Genomic DNA, 24,205 nt, shown 5'->3' on the forward strand with positions numbered 1-24,205 from the left:
CATTCTTCATATTTTTACCACCCATGAACAGGGCAAAGGCACAAAATAGAAAAGGAAAGTGTTCTTTATTGTGCTTCCTGGCACAAGCCAAAATTTCATAAATATAGGCTGAGGGCCCATTTCTGGCACCCCGTTTTTTAAGATGTAAAAATCCTCTGGGAAGAAGGCAAGCTGCCAAAAAGTCTCTTCAAGGCCCAGTATCCATTGCTCCCTCTTCCTCCTCATCATCATTAGCACCAAAGGCAGAGAAAGTGACTGGCTGGCAAGCGAGGTCACGCAGGTTGATCAAGCAAGCAGTCTGCGATGTGCTGAAGTCCGGAAGAGTCACCAACAAGACCTTCTGACCATCTTCACCTGGTAAGGCAGGAAAAAAGCCACAACACAATGAATGAATGAAAAGGGCATGGTGCAATTAATCTGCTTGCAAGGTTAGGTGAAGGACTATGTGAATAAGATAGGTAGAAACATACTATGGACACTTGTTTCTATCAGATCTGTAAAAATCAGGAAATGCAGACGGCGATCATGTCCTTCTAAACTTTTTAGTTTTGGTAACCAAGAACTTCAGCTTTATACGTTCACCCTGCTCCAGCAAGAGAGATCTGCAAGCATATGAAGCTTCTGTATGTGGTGCTGACCTCTAGAGGCACATCCACATCAGTACTGAACCAAAACCTAATGAGCTGTGAAGCCACATGAAGGCCCACTAGCTGTCAGGTGTGATCAATTTGCTGCACACACACAGCTGGACTGGGGACAACATGCAGCATCAAACCCAGGCAGATTCTGAGAATCTTGCTGGAGCCTAGAAGCAGTCCAGTCACATTCCTTATATCATTATATCTTCCATGATAAGGTACAGACTAAAATTGCAGTGGTATCAAGAATGTATTCCTTTTGTTGATGTTTTAGAGCTTTAATCTTTCTGATGTTTTAGAGCTTTAATCTTTCTGGCTGATTTGTGCCAGCAAGTCTGCAAATGCTACTGAAGAGTCCAGAAGTATTAAGAGAAGCCACGTTGGATCAGGCCAATGGCCCATGCAGTCCAACACTCTGTGTCGCACAGTGGCCAAAAAAACCCCAGGTGCCATCAGGAGATTTATCAGTAGGGCCAGGACACTAGATGAGTTGGTTTTTATACCCCGCTTTCTCTACCTAAGGAACCTCAAAGTGGCTTACGATCGCCTTCCCACAACAGACACCCTGTGAGGTAGGTGAAGTAGGGGATGAGGGAGTTCTGAGAGAACTGGGACTGGCCCAAGGTCACCCAGCTGGCTTCATGTGGAGGAGGAGTGGGGAAATCAAACCTGGTTCTCCAGATTAGAGTCCTCCACTCGTAACCACCAGCAGCCTGATTCTCAGACACCCTGCGAGGTAGATTACAGAATGTGCTTGCCTGCAGAAGCTGTGTAAATGCTTTCAAGGAGTAATGAAGACCAGCCCTGAGCCTATGTTCAAATGCTAAAAACCATCCTGAGATGCACCTAGTGTCATTTGTTTTCGGCACTGGTGAGTGCAGCAGCTACTTTCTGCAGGGAAGCCACCACCCTAGATTCATAAGTCCCAGCAGAATCCAGGAAAGGCAAAGCTCATGTTTTGGAGCTATGGGACATGGGAGGGATAAGCCTGTTCTATTTAATGCCTGAACACTGGAATGCAGAGGATTATATCCTAGATCTGTTCTTCTCTCTTGACTGACTGAGTTTTACAGAGTCAGGATGGAAGTGAACTCTAAGCCCCAGTGGGCAGAGCCCCAATTTGCAGATTAACAGCCAAGGAATTATTTTCTTTCCCCATGAGTTTAAATGTCTTGCCCTCCCTCACTGCAAGTTGGAACAAAGAAGATAAGGAAAAGTCAGAAATAAGCATTCTTAAGCTATGACAAAGGGTGCTTTGAATCCCAAAAGCTTATACCATGGAAATCTTGTCTGTAAAGGCCCATGGGATTCAGAAGCAGAGCTTTTTTTTGTAGCAGGAATTCCTTTGCATATTAGGCCACATGCTCCTGATGTAGCCAATCCTCCTGGAGCTTACAGTAGGCCCTGTATGCTGTTGGAGGATTGGCTAAACCAGGGGTGTGTGGCCTAATATTCAAAGGCATTCCTGCTACAAAAAAAGCTCTGCTCAGAAGTATACATAGAACACTTTCCCCATACTTACCAAGGGGACTTCTGGATTACTGGCAAACTTTTTACTCCAGGTAAGTTCTGAAAAATCAACCTAAACCCAGATACAATGCTTATAGGAAGCCTGCAGAACTCTGAGACAGACCTTGAACAGGTCAGAAGTCAAAGTCTTCAAAGCTATTTGGTCACCCTCCTTTACTGTCTTACCTTTAACTACTTTGGATTTGAAGAAAGGTGCATTCCCACAAAAAAAGATATGAGGGCAGTCAGTGAAGATAAATGGGTCAGTCTTGTAAAACGGATAACAGCCTGGAAGACAAAAGGGGGCCTTTAAAGAGCTTCCCAACATCAGGCAGTATATAGCCTCAGTTGAAGTTCCAATAGCCAACCTTTATTGGCATATATCAAGTAATAAGAAGTTGAAACTGAAGAGAGCTGAGAATCTTGGAAACTTTTATAAAAGAGAGTCACACATACATCAGCATGGCCTCCATCCAGATATGCACTGTCTGTGACCATACATTTTGTAACCGAGGGTGAAACAGCAGGCAGACATTTTGTCAGTGCAAGACCAACATCTGCCATGGCCCCCGATTCCTTTTTAGGCTTTTATTACATATTTAAAAGCCAGCCACTTCTCTGGTAAAAATTGAATTTTGCATCTTTACATTCATTGTGTAAAACCTACCATCACTCAACAGCAGCAATGGTAGGAGGGAAACAGCAAAGAAAGGCAGAAGGGGGAAAAGAGGTGGAACGTTAGACATTGAGCAAGTTCTGGCACTTGGCCACCCCTTCTAGGATTCAGTCGGGAAACACTTGACACCCTTGATAATTCCCCTTGACATTTCTGTTGTGTGTGCAATACATTCCCCTGCATCCAGAGCCTCAATGCCTTTGCTTACTGGACTTCAGTACTAGGCTCCTGGATAATGCAAAGCTGACTGTTCTAGAACAGCTCTAAAACGTGCTTCTAATTTTAAGAAATGGCAAGACATATAATCCCCTTTCAAGTCAGTGTGGAACAGCATGCTTCTGGCCAGTACTACCTACATAACCCTATCCTCCAGGTACATTCAAAGTAGAAGATGCGTAAGGGAGATTTCAGCAGCAATACGTGGATGGGCTTCTGCATGTACCTGTGCATTCCTGCCAGGTGAGCCGGAATATAAATCAAATAAATAAATACAACACACAGTCATTTGGTCAGAGCTATCCTGGCCCATCCAACTAAATGAAAGTCACAAAATGCCTTCAATGACATTACCAAGTGTATCCGGGGCTGTGGGACTGATATGCCCAATCCTCAGAGTCCATTCCAAGATTTCCAGGTAATCAGACATGCTGCTGAATTTGAAGATGTCGCTGATGTTCTGGCCAGATGTCCCCAAAAACCTAAACAGAGGATGAATTCTTTAGGAGTAAAATGATGACACGAAAGCTTGGCAGAGACCCCACTACTGCAATAGCCAGTTTCTCTGCCAGGGATACGACTGCAGAAAATGCACTTGTCAAAGAGAATTCACCATTAATAGTTTTTCTCCAAGGAGAAGATCTGCATTTACCTGACACCATCAATAATCGCCTGGTAGGGGTTGGTGACCAGTTGCAGGGTGGAATAAGGACTCGACAGAGGAAACATGCAGCGATGCAATGGCTGCTGAGGTAATGTGTAATTCGTGGGGTCAAACTCACCAGGCATCACATCTATGGGCACAGACATCTGAAAGGGTAAAAGTAGACACTCAGTGAAGAGTCCCAGCAGCAAGGGAACAAGCTAGCCTGTTAAAAGTCACCGCTTGTTCAGTTCCACACCCAGAAGTTTACAGAATGAGCTGTGGGTTAATTCAGGCATCACAAACCATTATTAAGGAAGCTTAATTATGGTTAACTGCAACACATGAATTGACAAGCCATGGTTTGCAATCAGCCTGTAAAACAGAGTTGAAAACTAGGGTTTGGGTTAAGTTTGCAAAATCATGGTCTGCACCAAACATAACTGGGTGTGGTGGCAGAACTGACAAACAAGTTCTAGCACTGCTCTACTTCCAGATGCTCCCTAGAGACACTATGATAGCAGACTAACAGCTCTGAATTATGGGTTGTCTGTACTTTTGGAAACTCAGGGCACCATTTGGGTTCTCTAATCTATCATTAATATGAACAATGAATGAGCCTTTCCATTGAAGCATGACCAGTTGCTAAAAGGAAGCACAAGATTGTCCCAGACACCCTCAAAACCCAGAATGTATCTTCATAGTGAATTCCCCACCTACTGTTCTTGCCCTTCTTTCTAATAAGGAATTTCCCAGGTGTTAATGCTGTCAGCAAAGGGTTCATTGAAGTCCCAAAAATGATCAAAGATGACTTGGTTAAGAAACTAAGTTTCATTTATTGATTACAACAATGTTACTCTCTACATAGAACTATTGAAACGGATAACGTATAGTCTGAGCCATTGGTATTTATGAATATACTTCAAAGACTGGGGCTTTAAATCACTTCTCATAATAAATCTACGGTCATCCCCGCAATTGCTACTTTAACACGCCGCTTATCTTTCGCTAAGGATAGTTACATCCTCCCTCTTGGTGGTGTCCTTGCTCTCGCTTGGGAGGCGCCAAGATGAGAGCTTATTTATCTCTGGCTCTCCCCTCAGTAGCTATCCAGGGAGGCTTAATTCCCTGCTTCTTGGTTGAAAAACCCTTAGCAATACCTAGAAGCTGATCTAAAGACAGAAGACCCACCACAACTGAATCTTTCCATCCCCATGTCAAAAATTGGCACTCACACACAACTGAAGCAGGATTTCATCCAGCATTTTCACAGCTTCTACACTAGCAGCCTGAGTCTTCTTGGTCAGGTACTTGGCCTGGATAAGAGCATACAAAGAGATCAGATGGGGGGGGTGTGTGGAACAGTGAATAAATATTTAACTGGTCAAATGGAGACATAACAAGATAATCTACAAGGTTAGAACTTTCTGGTAGATGGCTACAGTTTAGTTTAGGATGACAAGCTTAAGAACAACCATCATCTTCCGGGCTTCTTATAAGATAAAACAAGAAGAGGGACAAGCATACTGCACAGAATTTCAAGTATATAGTTCCTTGCAAATCCAAGACAATCTCTGACGTCAAAAAGAGAAAGGACAGGAGGAGAACACAGTAAAAAAACTGAGCTTGTACCAAAAACCAGAGAGGTAATAAAAATGCAGAGCTTTGGATTTCTCGCATTGAACATTAACTGTTTATATTGGAATCTCTCCTCGGGAGAGGTTGGCAGGCTTGCCATCTAATACCACCCCACCAGTGGAAAGTGTTGGCATGTTCTTACAAAATTATAACCCTACAAATCAGTCTGTAACATCAGCCACATGGAAGTGGAGGGATGACTTCTCCTGCTTGCTGTGCCTCCAAGCAAAGCTGCAAGAAATATTTCCAGACAGGCAGCCTGGGATACAACATTTTGTATGTGCAACTAGCAACACTCCATTTGGCAGTTCACCTTGTTTATGGTGTCCCTGCTCTGGGTATTTTGGCTGAGCAGGTTACCCGCCAGGATGACTCGAGAGATGAGGGCCGCACTGCTCTGCTCTCCTTCAGCGCCCAGCTGGCCCGTGACCATGTCCACCAGGAGCTGCATGCCCAGGAGACTCTCTCCGCTCTTGCCTCCAAGGCCCAGGCCTGACACTAGTAAGACAAACCTGCAGGACAAAATACAAATCACAGATACCAGGTTCTCAGCTCATGCCATGAAGCCTTGCTATCTGCACCTTTACATCCGAGGAATCAAGAAAGTGCCATGGCTAGCCTCAAGACACAAGCAACTATCTTTAGCTATAGGGAAAGGAGAAAAGTCAGGTTTCTTGTGGTTCTAGTAAAGCCATCAGGAAGCAGCAGGGTTTTCAGTGTGACTTCCGTAAAGGGACATGGGTGGACTGGGTAAGATAACAGCTCAGCATTTTTATAGCACTTAAAAATGTTCAAACAAATCCTCATAACTTAGTTGCTTGTAAGCTTTACAACCACCCTGCAGAAGCAGGCAAACATAACGATCCTCATAATGCTGAGATCAATGTGCTTTAAATCACTAGATAGCTCATGGGCAGAGTCTATACTTGAACCAGACTTCCTGATTCATAGCTCAGGGCTGAACCACTAGCTATACCAGTTCTCGAATAGTAAACGGTCCCTGACCCTACAAATGGGCTACTTGTATTGCACTGATAAAGCAGAAACAAGAAGTGCTTCACTGTGCAGACATGGATTATTTAACTGCAAGGAATCTAAACATCCAGGACTTACATGGCATAGGAATCTCTGTATGTGCATATCCACTTATTGGATGGCATTTTACTATTAAATTCATTGTTGTTTCTATTTAGATCCTACTTCCCAGCCAAGCAACATGGTCCCAAGAAAAACGTATTAAAAACATGCTTTCTGTTAAAGATCCAGCTTATGAGCCATAAGATGCAATAAAAACACAAAATAAAAAAAAGGAATTAGGACAGCAACTCCACATTCTTAAAAGCCACAGAGAACAGTGGCGTGAAGGTCAGGGAGCAAAAGCCTTCCTAAAACGATAGCATTAATCTTCCAACATTGCCACGTCCATGACCCTAAACTAAACACATTGTTTTGGAAACAAAGTTGTAGAACTAGAACAAATCATGCCCACTTCCCTGTCTTGGCCTAATTTATTCCAAGTGGGCATTCATGGCTTTCTGGAAGCAGAATTTGAGCAGAGCTCCCTCCCCCAAATCACTGGGGCAGGATTCCTGACAGCCACTGTTTCAGAGAGCTGAAGTCTCTGCAGAAAAAAAAAAGTGCTAAAAGAAAAGGAAGTGACACATCCCCCTGGCATTTCTGATCTCAGTAATCTGGCCTTTCTGTTCTACCTGATACTAGGGGATATGCCCAGGGAACAGGACTGACAGCAGGCTGAATGTCTGAGGAAGCAGGAAGGTCTAGATTTTGCCAAAACCCCTGGCATCGACATTTGGAATCCAAGCAAGCATAATGTCTTGTAATGTCATGGGAATTACCAGTCCCTATCTACTAACAGCACAACAGGAAGGCATTAAGATCAAACCCAACCTGACAAACACTGACGTATGAAATATCCAGGTTGCATTAAGTCTTATCAGAAAAAATCCTCTTCCCCTGTATTAACGTTTCCCTCTAGCCAAGCAGCATGGTCTTCATGGAAGAGGGAAAGGATCAGAAGAAGCACAGTCAGAACATTACTAGGGAACATACAGACACTGAGCAAAGCTACCTCCAAAAAGACCAAGGCTAATCTCAGGGTCTCATAAAGGTCATTAGCAGAGCTTGGATTACAATACTGCAGTTTACCACTCTGCATCACGGGGCTTTTTCAGGGTCTCAAACCACCATAAATGCCAACCCTATGCAAGCACTGAGCTGTTACCAACCCATGGGATGACATCACACCATGACATTTTCTTGGTAGACTTTTTACGGAGTAGTTTGTCATTGCCTTTCCTAGTCATCTACATTTCCCCCCCCCCCAGCAAGCTGGGTACTCATTTTACCAACCAAGGAAGGAAGGAAGGTTGAGTCAACCTTGAGCCAGCTACCTGAACCCAGCTTCTGCCGGGATTGAACTCAGGTTCTTAACAGAGTTTGGACTACAATACTGCAGCTTACCACTCTGTACCATGAGGGTCTTTCAGGGTCTCATAAACCAGCATAAATACAAAGTTCTACACCAGTAATAGCAGATGAGACCGATCAAGCATGGACCAAAAATTCTCCCAGTACCTTTTTTCACAGGAAGTAGCAGAAAGACAAGATACCGTTCCATTGTTCCACACTGGTTACTGCTAGAAAATCGGATGCTGGTCTAGATGGACTCTCAATGTGATGCAGCATGTGGGATAGGGAGAGTGCCCTTACGGTGAGCCTCACCTATCTGTACTGGGCCCCATCATGGGCAGCTGGGTTGGCATGTCTGCAAAGCAGTGATCTTCAACCAGAAACTTCCCATCTTCCCTTTCTGAGCCATAGACAGCAAGGATGGTCCCTGGAAAAGGAAGGGGCAGGATTAACAGCAGTTCAATGCTGATTCACCCCAACACATGATGTACAGGAACCCCAACATGCTTCATGTCATCATGTTCAGCTATCTTGGCTCTCCTACCACTCAGTGGACATGCATGGCAGAATCAGCAGACAGGGGATGGGTTAACCACCCCGCCTCCCACCAGTTTGCCTGTGAGAACCTCCTCCATTACATTTATCTTACAGGAGAATGCATGGACTTCTACTCTCTTGCATGCTGCTGTGTAGGCTGCTGAATCAAAGCTATGCCTTGGCCCCAGGATCTTTGTTTGCCCACTTTGGCCCTCATACCTGTCACCAGTTTGTCAATTTGTATGGCTCCTTCCAGTTTGATTCGCTGCAGCTCATCCTCCAAGATCAGCTCATCCAACTGGTGAACATACTTGGTGCGGGGAGGCTGTGGCGGCAGATTGTGCTGTCAAGGAAAAATGACACCAAGGTGTGAAAAAGTGCCGATGCCTACATTACTGCAAAGCTGACCTCCTAGAGGAAACAATTCTGCCAGCAGCTCCAGAATTTAGCTGTTTAGAAAAATTTCTGCTTGAGAGACCCTGTTGAGGTGGCTAGGCACACATTACTCAAACCTAATATTCCTGCAACTATGAACACCAAAGTTTTAGTCACTGCTGTGCCTTCTGGATTAGTGTATGCAATGTTTTATGGTACTTCCTTTCCTAAAAGTAATTAGCTGCAGTGTTTGGGTGTAGAACAACACAGGAGTGAAAAGAGCTTTGGTACAATAAGACCATGCACCAAAAGTGACCTACACAATGACTTTTTAAAACTGCCTTTGCAAAAACTTCCATGAAGTCATGGTAGCAATAAGTGTATTACCAGCTGGATAAGGCAGGTCCAAGAGCTCAGAAGTCACTCCACACACAGATCTCTTCTGCTGGTGGACAGTTGGAGAGTTTTGTCTCTTCTCAGCCTGTTCCTCTTACTAATTAAGCAATCTACGGCAGTCCCTTTACCTTGATAAAGGAGCTCAGAAGCAACAACCAGTATCATTTCTTCCTCGTAAACCCTGTTTGCTTCCTTTTTTAAAAGCAATGAAACATGCCTCAAGCTTACACACACAAGACTTGGGTACTTAATTCATTATCCCAATTCCTACCTACTGTGCATTGCTGCCCCACTTCCCAAGTATCAGCGCAAGCACACCCACAGCATTGCAAAAGCCCTCACATGGAGAAAAAAACCACTCTGCGGCACACTTCCCATCTGGTTCATATGCATTTCTTTCCCCTTCATCAGGCATCCACAAATCTAGCTGCCAAAGGGAGGGGCTGCATAGTCTCTGGCAAGAGAATGCACAGACTTCCCCCCCATGAAGTTAATAGGAGGCAAATTCAGGGCAGACAAAAGGAAGTACTTTGTTACTCAAAGAGAAATTGATTTGTGGAATTCTTTGCTGCAGAATATAGTAATTCTCATTATCTTAAAAGGGCATTAGACAAATTCATAATGGCTAGGTCCACAGACGGCTACTAGCTGCAATGCATTAACAAAATCTCTGTATTCATGGTAGTAACCCTCTGAACAGCAATGCTGGATGCCTCTGACATCCGTATCCTTTGTGGAAGGCTTCCAGGGCCATCGTGTTTACTGCAGTATGAGACAGGATGTTAGACCATTGGTCTGATTTGGTATGACTGCTCTTATGCTCACATAACCCTCTTTCTTGAATTCTTACTTGCCCTACAGTCTGGGAAAGGTAAGAAACAGCTGGAGAGGCAGGGAGCTTGGGTGCTGAAGTATGGAGAAGCTCAAAGGAGACAAGACCCCTGTCTTTCCCCCAAGTCCTCTGTGCATGGTGGGGAAAGGAAGGTCACTGGGTGAGCATCAAGAGAGGCTTGCTACTGTATGTGGAACTGTCTCCAACATCATTTCATCTGCAGCTTCATTACTGGGTCTGTTGCCTGAAGACTCTAACATGTTCCTTTCAGCAAGCTGCAGTGAGCCAGTGAAGAAAATTCCAACTATTCTGTTAACAGAAGATGCACAAAATTATACCTGCATTTATGTATCCCCACTCAACACCTTCCCATCATCCACATACACTCTCACAGGACTGGTCCATGTTAGAAAGCCTAGCATCTGTTGGGACTGGTAATTAGTACACTTGATACTTTAAGAGCCTTGAGTTCCAGATCATTATGAACATAGCTCTTTATCAGAACACTAGGAGTAACACTAATAAAACACCAGGGGGGGGAAGCACGCCAGTAAAAGAAAATTATCTTGTGTAGAATGGAGCCGACTTCCCAAAGCCAACAAAAAAAATGTGCAAACAATTATTTATAAATTGTTTCCTTCTAAGATTTGGTATCTAGGACTGTGGCAAGGAACAGTTTTGGAATCTTATCCAAAAGTGATGTTACTCATCTGGTCAGTGATTTCCTGCAGCGTGATTTCCACCAACCTTTGGTGGTTCAGCTCCAGCACATGTGTTTACAATCACTAAGTGCTGTTTGAAAGGAGTTCATTAGCAGGGCAAGCTAACTTATTACTCAACTGCAGTCCTTTTCAAAGCTAGCAAAGACCTCACTTACTAAAGAGCTGAGCCACGTGGCTGACAGGATAAGGCTTCCAGAGGGGGAATTTTTCAAGTGTCTATCATACTGATTCAGCAAGCTTGACAGCTATAAGCCACGCAAGGAACATTTCATCCCCATTCTGCTCCAAATGGTATACACCAGAGACTAGCAGAAGTGATGCAAGTGGAACATGAAGAAAATGCCAGTGTGATGCAGGGCTTAGTGTGCTGGACTCAGACATGGGAAACCTGGGTTCAAATCCCTGCTTGCCATGAGACTTACTGGGTGACCTTAAGCCAGTCTTTCTCTCTCAGCCTAACCTCACAGGATAGTTTCAAGGATAAAATGGATGAGAACTATGTACACCACTCAGATCTCCCTGGAGGAAGGGCAGGATAAAAGTGCAAGCAATGAGGCCAATAAATTCAAGTTGTTCTGATACTTCTCCAGCTTCTTGAGCGATGTATAGTGTTAATTCATCAAGATTAGGGCTGCCAGATTTCTGCTAATTTTTAACAAGCAGCACAGTAAGATAAAGCTTTTTCTGCTAAATTTTCATCTCAGCCTACTTAATTTTAAAAAAAATCTATTCTAGCCTTACCCCAGGTCTCCAAACTTTCCCCACATATTTCAATAATAAAAGGAACTGGACTTCTTTTGCACAGAGGAGGGGGTGTTTTTACTTCTAAAAGGAAGCAAAGACCTCGTGAAAGCATATCAGTTTAATGTATTATTCTGACCTGCACTGAGAGATGAATGATTTAACAGACATTTTAAAAAAAAAATCACACTGATGTCTAAAACAAGCCAAGAGTTCTCTTTAAATAAATGCTTCAAGATGCTTCACTCATCATCTCTGCTTTCAAAACTCCAGCCAGTCCTATGATCTTGTTTTAAGTAGTGTTTTGTTGTTTTTTCACTGTAATTGTGCAAGTGACCCCACTCCAAATGGAGATGTGATGATGGCCTTGATGATCTATTAGATGGCCAAGAAGTCAACTAGTCTCAGTGAACAACAAAAGCTCTGCTAATCACTTCTGGCACAGCATGACAGAACCACAGCATGACAGCGGGGCAGAGATTTCAGACAGAGGAACTGTAATGTCTTCATTTCAACAGATACCTTCAACATTCAAAATTATGCAGTTAGTCCATCTAACCTAGTTTTGTCTGTGACTGGCAAAGAATGGTTATTTCCTAGCATCTAACTGTGCTCCTTTATTTGGAGATGCTTAAGATTTTTTTTTAAAGAACAACTTGGACAGGGCTGTGCTTCCACCCAACTGTAAATTTTTTTGTGGGCAAAGAGCAGATAGAGGTTCCAACCAAAAAAAGGTAACCTGACAAGAGATCAAGTTAACAGTAAATCAACCCAGTAAAAACTTTTGGACAATCTTGGGGTAAAGGGTTAATTTCTGACCCTAGCTGCACTTTTTATGACAGAATTCGTGGAGAAATGGCTCTACAATCTTTTCTTCATAAAATACTGCACCCACACATTGGTAAACTGTGTCCACAGGATGAAGCCATTTACCAGTGGTAGTTTTCTATTAGTAAACAAGAAAGCATTTGGGTACAAAATAACTCTAGAAATAAAATTGTACCAATTCAGGTGCTTTTTTTTTACCACTATACATAAATCACATCAGGGTTTTTAAGTTTTCCTTTTTTGCTCCCGTAACATACTGATTTAAGAAATATTTCTGAGTGCTCTCGAGAGATACAACACCTCCTGATAACCTGAAGAAATCTACCTTACCAGACATATACATTCTAGGGGTACAAAACCAAACAAAATGCACAATTAGTTATTATTAATGAAGTTATTTTTCACCTCTGTATTTCCAGGCTCTGGATGTTTCAGTCCTGCAAAATACATTGGCTTTTCAAATGCAAAAATAACAGTAATAATGGTGGAGGGATTTTTTTTTTTACCCTAAGATACACTGGAGTCTAGCTTGGGATATGTATATGATCCTGATCTGGATAGTCCAGACTAGCCCAATCTTGTCAGATCTTGGAAGCTAAGGAACGTCAGCCCTGGCTAGTATTTGGTTGGGAGACCTCCAAGGAATATAAGGCAGAGGTAGGCACTGGCAAACCACCTCCAAAAGTATCTTGCCTTGAAAACTCTACAGTACAACTAAAAGATCATTAAGTAACGAGCAAGCCGCTTCATAAGATGTTTTATTGGGGTTAATTGTTAAGCAAAGAAAAATGGGGCAGGGAAGAGAAGGGAGACAAAGATATTGCAGAACATGATGAAAAAGCAATGGGATTGAATCCTACCTTTCCACTTTGCTAAATGCAAAGTCTTCCTTCAAAGCAAAGAATCCTCTGATGAAGAAACAGCCTTTTCCACCAGGAGATGCCTAAGATCAAGAGGCAGGCTCAGTGTGGTAGAGCCCATTTCCTAGTATGCAGTAGTCTTATGATAGAGTGGAAGAGTTCTCATGTAGATTGAATTAGATTAAAAACTCAGTAAAGTGAAAAAAGTGCTCCTTGTTATGGCAGATTTTAGTCATTCCACTATAGTTCTGTCATGGTTGCCCTACATGGACCTTACAAATTCATTTACTCACATTACCTCTTCACTGATTTCTCGCAGGATGGAGGGCTGAAGCTGCATCGACTTGAAGAGAGTTCCCACCACACAGCATTTCTCAGCTATCTGCAGCTCACACAGTTTCTTCACTGTAATTTTGTTCCCTTCAAGACAAAGACAAGACAAATCTCAGGAGCCTTTCATGGACTAGGGATGTTGACTAGGCTGAGACACTAAAAGGGGATCCTACTTGCTCTCACAAGAATGATCACTAAATGGCTCATCTGAGAATATTCTGCCTCACTCCTCCATTCCATAAGATACCTCAAAACGAAACTGTGACCTACCTTTCTCTCTGCCATCCATTCTCTAAGAAGTCTAACTCTGCCACATGCAACTCTAGATCAGAAGAAAAAGTGCATTTCTAGTGCTGACACAATCTTGCAGAAGAAATCACACTGCAATGACTTTAAATAATTACCAAGGCTGGGAAACGTGTTTCTGAATCCTCAAGCTAGCATAATGTTTTCCTACCTTGTAATTTACTGAGTGGGGCTTTTCAGGTCTTTCCTCTATGCAGACTCTACCACCTATGCTGTGCTACAACTCCTTCTATTCATTATGCAGGCATGCAAGATCAGGACAGGCACTATGCAGCTTTCAGGACCTGGGAGTAATTAGCTGGCTGTGTAAGGGAAACACACCCACATGCATTCTAATATGGTAAAGTTACATGGAAGATCATGCCATTAACCAGACATCCCAAACATACAAAAAAATCAAATCCAACATTTTTGCTCACTCTAGTTCTGTGCATAGCCCAGAACCACTTGCAGAGAGTCCATGGTTCTATGCAGACAAGGCAAACCTAATGCTGTAATTTCTTATGAAAAACAGCAACATTTCACAGAAACTAGATACTGCACTCTAGTGACAACCTGTGAAACTGCACCAAATCTCATCTAAACTTCAGTTACTAATTCATTGCCTTTCCTAGACGACTTTTAAAGCCATATGCAGCATGGAACTGACATATCTAAGGGATCATCTCTCCCTATTATGTGCTCCAGAGAGCCGTGTGCTCTGCAGACCAGCATTTGCTGGTTGCCACTAGCCCAAAGAACATCTGCTTCGCCTTGACCAGACTTTTCTGCCCTGGTCCCGTGGAATATTGCTCCCACTTGAGATCAGGACCCTGCAAGACTTACTGCAATTTTGCAGGTCCTGTACAATGGAGCTATTTTGCCAGGACTTTGGCTGAGGTGGTGAATATCCAACTATTTTGACCTCCCCTGCTGAAAACTGTCCATGTTACTGACTTATTACTGCACTTTCAGCCAGCAGGTCCTTTTTGCCCCAGGATTCAGAAATTATTGCTGATTAATTTTCTTTTAACTGTTTTAATTATTGTTTACATGATTATTTTTGAATTGTTTGGATATTTTCTATTGTTGTTACCAACTCTGAGCCTGCATGCAGGAAGGATGAGATATAAATTGAAATAAATAAATTACCATAGTACAATACTGTGTATGTGGTCTACCTGCTGAGTCTTGTATGAGGACCTAGGAGATCAAGGTTCAAATCCCACTCTGCCATGGATGTCTGCTGGGTGACCTAGGGCCAGTCTCACTCTCACACTGACCTACCTCACTGGGTTGTTGTACCCATTAAATGGGGATGAGGATAATGATGTAAGCTCCTTTGGGCCTCCAGTGGGGAGATCAGTGCCTGTTAAAGTACCCCATTATCTGGTGTTTGGAATTCATTACAAGACCTCAGACATTCACATATGCTCATAACATCTAAGGCCTCCTGATAACCACCAGATGGGACTTTTCCCATCAGTACAAGGGCAAGATCTGGCTCATGTGTAAATCAAACCAGTTCACTCTACAGGTACTTCTCAACAGTTGTGAGCTGCAGAGGTTATCTGTTGTAGGGCATGACATTAGTGAATGGCTGGCCCTTAATTATAAAAGAACAGCTGAGCTTAGAGGAGTAACTGATTCTGTGCCACCTCTCCTTCTACCTTTGCATTCCACTTTCTGCATTCTGGTATATCATGCTTTAGACATTTTTTGTATGCATTGTTTTCTAATTCTGCTGTCCTAATACCATTGTATTATTTACTGGATGTCCTACGTTTATGATGGTTTTCTATGTTTTGTAATCTGCCTTGAGTCCCAGTAAAAAGGCAGGCTATTAATGAAATAAACAAAGTTTAAAATTGTCTAATAAAAAAAGTTTTTCAACTATTATGAAATCTTTCTCAGAAACTGCTTGGCAACTTCAGTTGTTTTCCTACATAACTAGAAGTTCTACATGTTGCAGTTCTTTGGCTAAGGTGGGCAACTGATCCTGACAGGAACAAAGTAATAACTCAGAGATGGGATTTACAGTCTAAGCCACAGTTCAAGTACACAACTATGTAGCTCTAAGCCAGGGATGTCAAACTCATTTGTTATGAGGACCAGATCTGACATAAATGAGACCCTGTTGGGCCGGGCCATGTGTCATAAAATGTCATGCCAGGTGGCAGAGATATAAACTTTATACAGGATACAGAAAAATACAATTGAAGATTTAAAAAAAATGCTTAAAACATTAGCACTCAGTCTTAAAGGTACTTTCTTTGTATCTCTTCCATGCAATCTAGGGAACTAGGCAAAGGAAACTCTGGCTCTTTCCTTCCTTCTCCAGGGGAGTAGGAAGGGGAGGAGCCTCAGTCAATAGAAGGAAGAGAGGTATGGCTCAGTAGCTCTGGTGAGCAACTGAGAGAACCTGGCAAAACAAACTCTCTCTTCCCCCCTTCCTCCCCAAGGGAGGAGCATCAGCCAATGGAGAAAACAGAGGCTTTGCTCTGTAGCTCCTGTGCGATTGAGCAAGCCTGGCAAAGCAAGCTGTTATGCAGAAGGAAGCAAGAGAGGGAGAAGGAAGCAGATGACAGCCAGTTGCTTGGAGGCCTGATAGGAACCCTCCAGGGGCCTGATTTGGCCCGAGGATCACATGGCTGACACCCCTGCTCTAAGCCAACTAAAAGTCTAATCCTAAACATACTTAAGACTATAACTATAGTCTAGTAAAACAAAGAGTCCAGTGGCACCTTTAAGACCAACAAAACTTTTATTCAAGGTGTGAGCTTTCATGTGCACACACACTTCTGAGGACATGTGCATGCATACAAAATATTTACTCAGCTCACACTTTGAACAAAACTTTTATTGTCTTAATGGTCAAACTTTGTTCTACTGCTTCAGACCAACATGACTACCCACCTGGAGTCTAGTATGTAAATGACATTATAATCATCTTAAGTCTATGCACTTTTCGAACCTCATTCACAACTCAGTTAAGGCAGAGTTCTGCAGTGAGCACATTACTCCAGAATAATGCCTCCTAAGCAAGTCCAGAATATATATAATAGCAAGCACATGGAGCACTCTGTGTTAAGGAGCAATTACCATACCATCTGCTCCAGTATAGTCACAATGACCTTGACACACTAGTTTCACTGTAGACAACTAACAACCCCAAATTCACAACAACATGAGAGGAAACTACTTTGCTCACAAACTTACCCCATTTCCGTCTGGCTCGTTCCATCAGCAAGGGTCTCATCTGAATGAGACGTGTGGCATAAATATGGGCATATTGCCGGTTGAAGGTTCTCTCCCCAAGCCTGAAGTTCTGAGAGCAGTTGGTATATGTAGAAACGGGCACACGGACAAATGTAGAGGCAACAGAAGAAGGGGAGGTCAAGAGGTTATGGGCAGATGGAGCTGCCTGCTCTGAGAACATGGCTTCCAGAATGGACTACAGACCTAGGCAAGAAGTTTCTGCAAGAGAAAAGAAAATTAAAAAACAGGCATTGAAAAATAGGGATTTTTATAGCTTATCCTTCCTCTATAGAATTCAGGGCAGTGTATACAAGCCTTGAAGTAACTTAGGCAGCAATTTTGGTCTAAAGAATCCTAATTTTAAATTCCCACTACCATATAGCTTGTGAATATCCTTAGACCAATAACTCTTTTTCAACCTAGCATGGCTCTCAGGGATGCTTAGATAAAATGAAAGCAAGAAGAGTTATGAGCACTACCCTGAACTGCTTAGAAAACAAGCCAGGTAAAATTTCAACAAATAAAGGGAGGCACAGAAAGCAATTTGACCAAAGCTACCTAGAGTGCATTAGGACTGAACAGAAGGGGAACCTGGGTGCATTACATTCAAACATAATATTATGGCCACCTCTATTCTACAGTGGCTCCCACATGTCTGCACTTATACTTTAACAAAAAAATTACCAGCAGGGCTGCAAACAAACAAAAAAATCACAAAACCAGATCTGTATAAGTTATTTGCTCTGCACTGCTGATGAAGTGATCATATCACAAAACATTAAACAAGGGGAGGCCAAACTTGCTTAACATAAGAGCCACATAGTATAAATGTCAGATGTTTGAGAGCCACAAGCCATGAACATCAGATGTTTGAGAGCCTCAAAACAGGAAGGAAGGAGGGAAGAAAGCAAATAGATGGGGAGAGGGGAGGGAGGAAGAGATGGACAAAAGTAACTTTAACTTTACATGCATTCTTCAAGCTGCTGGCTGGCTTGACTTGGAGAAGTAATTTAAAGAGAGAAATGCCTTCTCCAAGCTGGCCAAGAAGGCAGTGGGGGCTTTGAGAGCGACACAATGTGTGTGAAAGGGCCACATGTGGTTCCCAAGCTGCAATTTAGCCATTCCTGCCTTAAACTGAAATAAGGTGCAGCCCTTTGTGGTGCCAGAGACTGTTTGTTTTCTATTCTTATCCAGTTTCTTTGGAACTGTGCTAACAAGTGTTATACAGATATGACATGCACTTCGCAGCGCTTACCTCTGCTGGAGTCCAGACACCACTTAATTGCCCAGCCTCCAATTAGGCGCAACGTGTCCCTTTAACAGCAACCACCACAAGCCCTGGTCTCACAACTCTCTCCCCCTTGACTAAAGGGCCTAACAGCAAGCTCACCTGCTCCCATTTTGGATGAAGAAAAACGAGCATCACATTTCCAACCCGCGCAAGGCAACACGGGATACCAGCTAAAGAGGCTTATAGAAAGAAAAGGCGCGAAACGTACTGACGTCAAAAAACAAACGCGCCCACAGGAAGTGAGGCAAAACGTCTCCGCCCCTTTAATTGGTCGGTGGCCATACGTAAAACAAAGGGGTGAAACACTCTGCCGAATTTACGGCACTTCCGGTCCTCTGCTCGGGTCTTTCGTTATTTCAATGTAAGAAGAATATTGAGGGTTGGACAGCAGAGCTCTACCCCAGCCTTCTCTACTGTCCCGCCTTGAAGAGAAGTCTTTTCTTGGCTTAACTTGTGTGCCTCCGTGTGTCGCTCTAGGCTTTTCTCAGCCAACATCTTTATGCGTTTAGCTTAGCTAAACGGTGTCGGATGCGTGGTCACTAATAGTGAAGTCGCGCGCTACTACTTTGCATTTGCAGCGGTCGAGTATAAAGACGATGCTCGTTTTCGTAAAGAAACTGAGCCTCTGCTCCTCCCCGGCGCGCCCAGGGAAGCCTTTGCCACAATAAATGTAGCCGTCTTTAAAATGCAACAGGACTCTTCCTTTTTTTTTTTTACTTACTTAGAACTGTCCAACAGCTGGGTTCATATCCTAAATCTGCCATGAAGCTCCTTGGTTAAAGTGGGGCCAAGTTTCAGCCCCTAACCTATCTCACACTTGGGTTGATAAAATGGAAGGGAGAACCCCGCAGGAAGGGTTGAGATATAAATTAAGTATTGTCTTTTGCATACCACATTGGAGCCAACTTTGGAGCTCCCAAATTAGTTCAAAGGGATAGTTAATAATTATGGGGGGGAGGAAATCCTTCATGGAGTTAATTCTCAGATGAGCTGGATGAGGCAGGATTGCCTGGTGGTTTCCTGATTTCCCTATGATATTTTTATTATCATGCTTTTACCATGCTTTTTTGTTCACATGGGCGGCTAGATTTGTTCAGGAATCAAAAAACCATACAAATCCAATTAAAGTTGAATTCAAATATCTGTTGGGGAGGGAATTCTCTGTTCAGCTGAGTACACCTGGCTTTTTCCTGCTGTTTCCTCATTTTATGGCAGTTGCTTAGGATCAGGAGATTTAAAAAAGTTTATTGGAAGGTTGTGTGGTTGACATTATAGGAATGATGTTGGTGACTATTATTAATATATAGGACCATAAGCATACAAGTCAGCACACAAAGTTAGAAATACAAAAGCAGGCAGAATCTATCTGACAGATCAATGCCCTCTAAAATAAAGCAACCAAAGGAGAAAACAGGAAGACACTGTTAAAGAGGGGTGAATGTGATGATGCCCTTCCAGTTTAGTTGCACTTGAGAATGAGTATTAAGGGGATAAGGCAAAACACATATTTTAAAAATGGGTTTTGAGGAAGGAATTAGAGACCTGGCACCACCAACCTGTTCATGGAAGGACTTTTGCATATAATTTGGAGAAATGTGCAATAAAGAACATTTGAGAATGGTAGAGCTGGAGTAGCAAAGGACATTGACAGTAACATTAGGAGAAACAAATCCTGAGATGGAGGGGGAAGAAACCGTGGGGATCTGAAATATACTGACAAGGAGTTTGTATCAAATACTGAAGGGACTAGAAAGCCAGTGAAGGGGATCTGGGTGCCACTGTGGTGCACTCTGCTCAGATCTGGGTGCACTCTGTTATTCTAGGATTAAGGAGATCCAGGTGCAAATTTCCACCCAGCTACTCATACAGTTTTGGCCCAGTCACTTGTTTAGCCTAACGTACCTCATATGATGGTGGTTATAAAGATAACACAGAGGAAGGCGGGAGAACTTTAAAATATACCTGATAAGTAGATCTGAACAAGGATACAGGGGGAACAAACATGCCCTATGAAGCTTAGAACCCCCAATATATTGAGGACTGATGAAAGAAGGAACAATTGTTGCAGTCAAGTCTGTTCGGTAAAAGCAGATGCAAAAGGAATATTGTTATCATGTTCCCTCAGAAGAGAAACAGTATCAACAGCCTGGTGACAAAATATTATATTTATTAAAATGAAGGATCCTCACAATCTTTTTTACACACATACAAAAAATAATACTGGACAGGGCTTTTTTGGTAGAAAAAGCCAAGCAGGAACTCATTTGCATATTAGGTGACACCCCCTGATGTCACCATTGTTTCACACAGGGGTTTTTTGTAGAAAAAGCCCAGCAGGAAATCATTTGTATATTAGGCCACACCCCTGCTGCCAAGCCAGCCAGAACTGCGTTTCTGTGTGTTCCTGCTCAAAAAAAGCCCTGATACTGGGCATAATTAACTTGTATATAAACATAAGATGACTCTTTCTCCCCCTCTCAATTACATACCTGGAAAAAAAGTAGTCTTGCTTATGAGTAAATACAGTATGTTTCTTAAACTTCAGGGAAATCCTTGAAAAAAAGCATTTTGCAAAGGTCTTCTGACAAATGCAAGCTGGGGGAAAAACAACAATTTTAAACTTAGATCCAGGGGTTGTGTTGGTCTGAAGCAATAGAATGAAGTTAAGAGTCCAATGGCACCTTTAAGAACAACAAATATTTATTCAGGATGTGAGCTTTCATGTACAGGTCCATCAGTGGCTATTAGCCACAGTGTGTGTGTGTGTGTGTATATATATATATATATTTGGCCACTGTGTGACACAGAATGTTGGACTGGATGGGCCATTGGCCTGATCTAACATGGCTTCTCTTATGTTCTTATGTTCTTATGTTCTTATTCCATCCTCCACTCTCTGTGCTTTTCCATCTCTGAAACAAATCCGAACTCTTTTACAAAATGGCTGACATCTGGTTCACATTTGTGCAACTGTGCTAGCCATGGCTTTGACCCATGCATATCAGAATAGTTCAAGATGGGGGGGACACATCACAGCTTTACTTTTTGGGAAATCAATGTTCTCTTGAGAGATCAATAGGTATAAATGAATATCACCATGTGATCCAAATATGCGTTCTTGTGCATCCCAGTTCAATAAAGCACACAGGTGAGATTTCGTTTAAAACAGCAGAAGCAAACTTTATTCGAAATAAAGGGAATGCCAGAAAAACAGCCAAGTGGTTTGTCTAAATCATCATGGTATTAGGTTTTCCAGGATGCAATGAACAATTCTTTTTAAGCATGCTTATTACAATTTTAGCACCATAGTGACGAGAGCATCACGTATACAGTTTTTCACCCTTGCTCTAGATCTTTCACAAGCTCCCACTGTTGTCTTATTTATAAAAATTTTAATTTTCTGTAGTAGTATGTTTTAATCTTTTAACTGTATATCTATGTGTTGTAAGTTGCCCTGAACCTGCTAGCAGGGTTGGGCAGGATATTAAATAAATGCATAAATAAATCTCCCCCTGTGCTTTGCTAGCAGATGGGCAATTGTGGCCTTCAGGATAGCTACTGCAGAACAATGACTTCAGTTTTCCAGTATATTTTCATCTATTCCCACAGGCCTTCTAATCTAGCCACATGTCGTAGGGTTGCCATGTCGTCCCTGCCTGCTGGTGGGGGGAATTCCCTTCCGCACACGGTGCAATGACATCGCCTGGAAGTTATGTAATTGTGCCGGGCATGTCACATGGCGACGCTCTAGCATTTTGGTAAAAACAAAAACAAAAACCTCTATGGCACCATAGAGTTTTTTCACCAAAATCTACAGCGTCCCAAGATAACATGCCTGCCATGATTACGTCACTTCTGGGTGACATAATCATGCCAGGAACATTGTGCACTGACAGAGCTCTTCGAGGACAGGGCTCCCTCTGCCATCCAATCCTATGCTGGCAGGTTGGAAGCCCTGAAATCAGGGGAAACCCTGCCCCCAGTGAGAGGCTGGGAACCCTAACATGTCAGCAGACCTAATGTTAACTGCAGCAGCTTTAAAATCAAAATGGTGTTAGTATTGCTCAGCATTCATGTATAAACGTCAAACAGACAAATCAGCTACAAGTCATAGTGAAACACTAGCCAGTAAAAAAACAAAACAAAAAAACAAATACATGTATGCATGTCCCACAACCACATCCTGGTTTCTGTCTTTCTTAGCATCTCTGTCATGTGGTTACTGTGGTCACACTGTGGGACAGAGCGAATCTATAGGTTTCGTGGAAACTGAAAAGAGTGCCACCCATGGCATGTATCATTTTTGATCTCTGACAAATATAATCCTCTGTTAACATTCCCAGACACTATGAATCATTCCGAATGTGCTATGTCCTGCTAGGACAGGTGGAGTTGCTTTGCTATGTGTCCTGACTGGAGGCATAAGATGCTACCTCTGGGAACAGCCCCCAACATCATATTGTCTCTGTTAGGGTACTAAGTTCTTGAAGCCAGTAATGGGCTGGACCATGCTGAAACTTAAACTTGAGAAGACATAAGTGCTGAAAGTCATAGCAGAAAGGCAGATGGGGAACTGGGGTTGCCAGGTCTTTTATTGGAAAATACTGGAAACTTTGGAAGTAGATCCAGAAGAGGGCAGGGTTTGGGGAGAGGAGGGGCCTCAGCATGGTGCAATGCTAGGGTTGCCAAGTCCAATTCAAGAAATATCTGGGGACTTTGGGGGTGGAGCCAGGAGACATAAGGGGTGGAGCCAAGATCAAGGCTGTGACAAGCATAATTGAACTCCAAAGTGGGTTCTGGCCATCACATTTAAAGGAACGGCACACTTTTTCAATTCCTTCCTTCCATAGGAAATAATGGATAGGGGCACCTTCTTTTGGGGCTCACAGGGGGGGGTCCAATTTTTTTGAAACTTGAGGGGTTCTTTTACTACCCTGAACAAAGGATTAAGACTCCCCCTTATTCAGAGGGCTGCAGCTCTGTCGGAAACTCAAACCGGAAGACCCAATCTTTTTGAAACTTGGGGGGTATTTTGGGGAGAGGCACTAGATGCTATACTGAAAATTTGGTGCCTCTATTCCAAAAAACAGCACACCCCCCCCCCCCAGAGCCCTAGATACCCGCGGATCAATTCTCCATGATTTTCTATGGGAATAAATCTCCATAGGGAATAATAGAGTTCACAGAAGACATTTCACTCCCCTCCCCCCGCTTTCTGACAACCCTGAAGCGGGGAGAGGGCCTCCAAACCGGCGGATCCCCTGCCCCCATCTGGGGATTGGCAACCCTATGCAATGCTATAGAGTTCACCCTTCAGAAGCAGCCATTTTCTCCAGGGGAGCTGATCTCTACCAGCTGGAGATCAGTTGTAAAAGCAGGAGATCTCCAGGCCTCACCTGGAGACTGGCAACCTAGTGAGGAATTTGAGATCTCTCCTGTCTTGGAAGGGGTTACACTCCCTTTTAAAAGTCAGGTTTGCAGCTTGGAAGTGCTGCTTTGTGCAGCAATCACAGCTTGGGACCGGGGTATCTGAAGGATTGTCTTCAACACATTCCTGCCCAGGAACTAAGATCACAGGGGAAGGCTCTCTTGACTGTCCCATTGACCAAAGAAGCTCATCTGGTGGTGACATGAGAGAGAACTTTTTTAGTGGCTGACCCTTGATTATAGGACAGCCTGCCTAAGAAAGTGTACCTGGCCCCCTCACTCTTGATCTTTAGGAGTCACAGAAATCAATAAAACTGGACACAGTTTTATTTGTGATGACATTTGATTAGCTGATTAGTTCTTCTTCCAACCAGCAGTTTTAAATTATTGATTTCAACTAGTGGTTTCTGTGTATTTTATTGTGTTTTGTTATTATTAACATTGTAAGCTGCCCTTAGTTCCTGTAAGGTGGGAAACCAGCTATTAAATGTTTTAAAAACAAATAAACAAACAAGCAAATGGAATATTTATTTCTGTCCCTAATCACCACATACCATTAGGTTGGTTCTT

General features: G+C 42.9%; 1 protein-coding gene across 1 annotated transcript; it reads right to left on the reverse strand.

Annotated features, from left to right (window-relative positions):
- Positions 1–46: 46 nt before the first annotated feature.
- POLD2 (DNA polymerase delta 2, accessory subunit) lies at positions 47–18,449 on the reverse strand. Its single transcript, XM_060251555.1, has 11 exons — positions 18,308–18,449; positions 16,879–17,136; positions 13,340–13,461; positions 8,507–8,630; positions 8,063–8,177; positions 5,634–5,832; positions 4,918–4,998; positions 3,692–3,849; positions 3,394–3,521; positions 2,334–2,435; positions 47–354 (listed from the first exon to the last, which is right to left on the reverse strand). The coding sequence occupies exons 2-11, from the start codon at positions 17,096–17,098 to the stop codon at positions 188–190; spliced, it is 1,416 nt and encodes a 471-aa protein (XP_060107538.1). The 5' UTR covers positions 17,099–17,136; positions 18,308–18,449; the 3' UTR covers positions 47–187.
- Between the last annotated feature and the right edge of the window lie 5,756 nt (positions 18,450–24,205).

The sequence above is a fragment of the Heteronotia binoei genome, chromosome 12 (assembly GCF_032191835.1).
Source record: "Heteronotia binoei isolate CCM8104 ecotype False Entrance Well chromosome 12, APGP_CSIRO_Hbin_v1, whole genome shotgun sequence".
Lineage (NCBI taxonomy): Eukaryota > Metazoa > Chordata > Lepidosauria > Squamata > Gekkonidae > Heteronotia > Heteronotia binoei.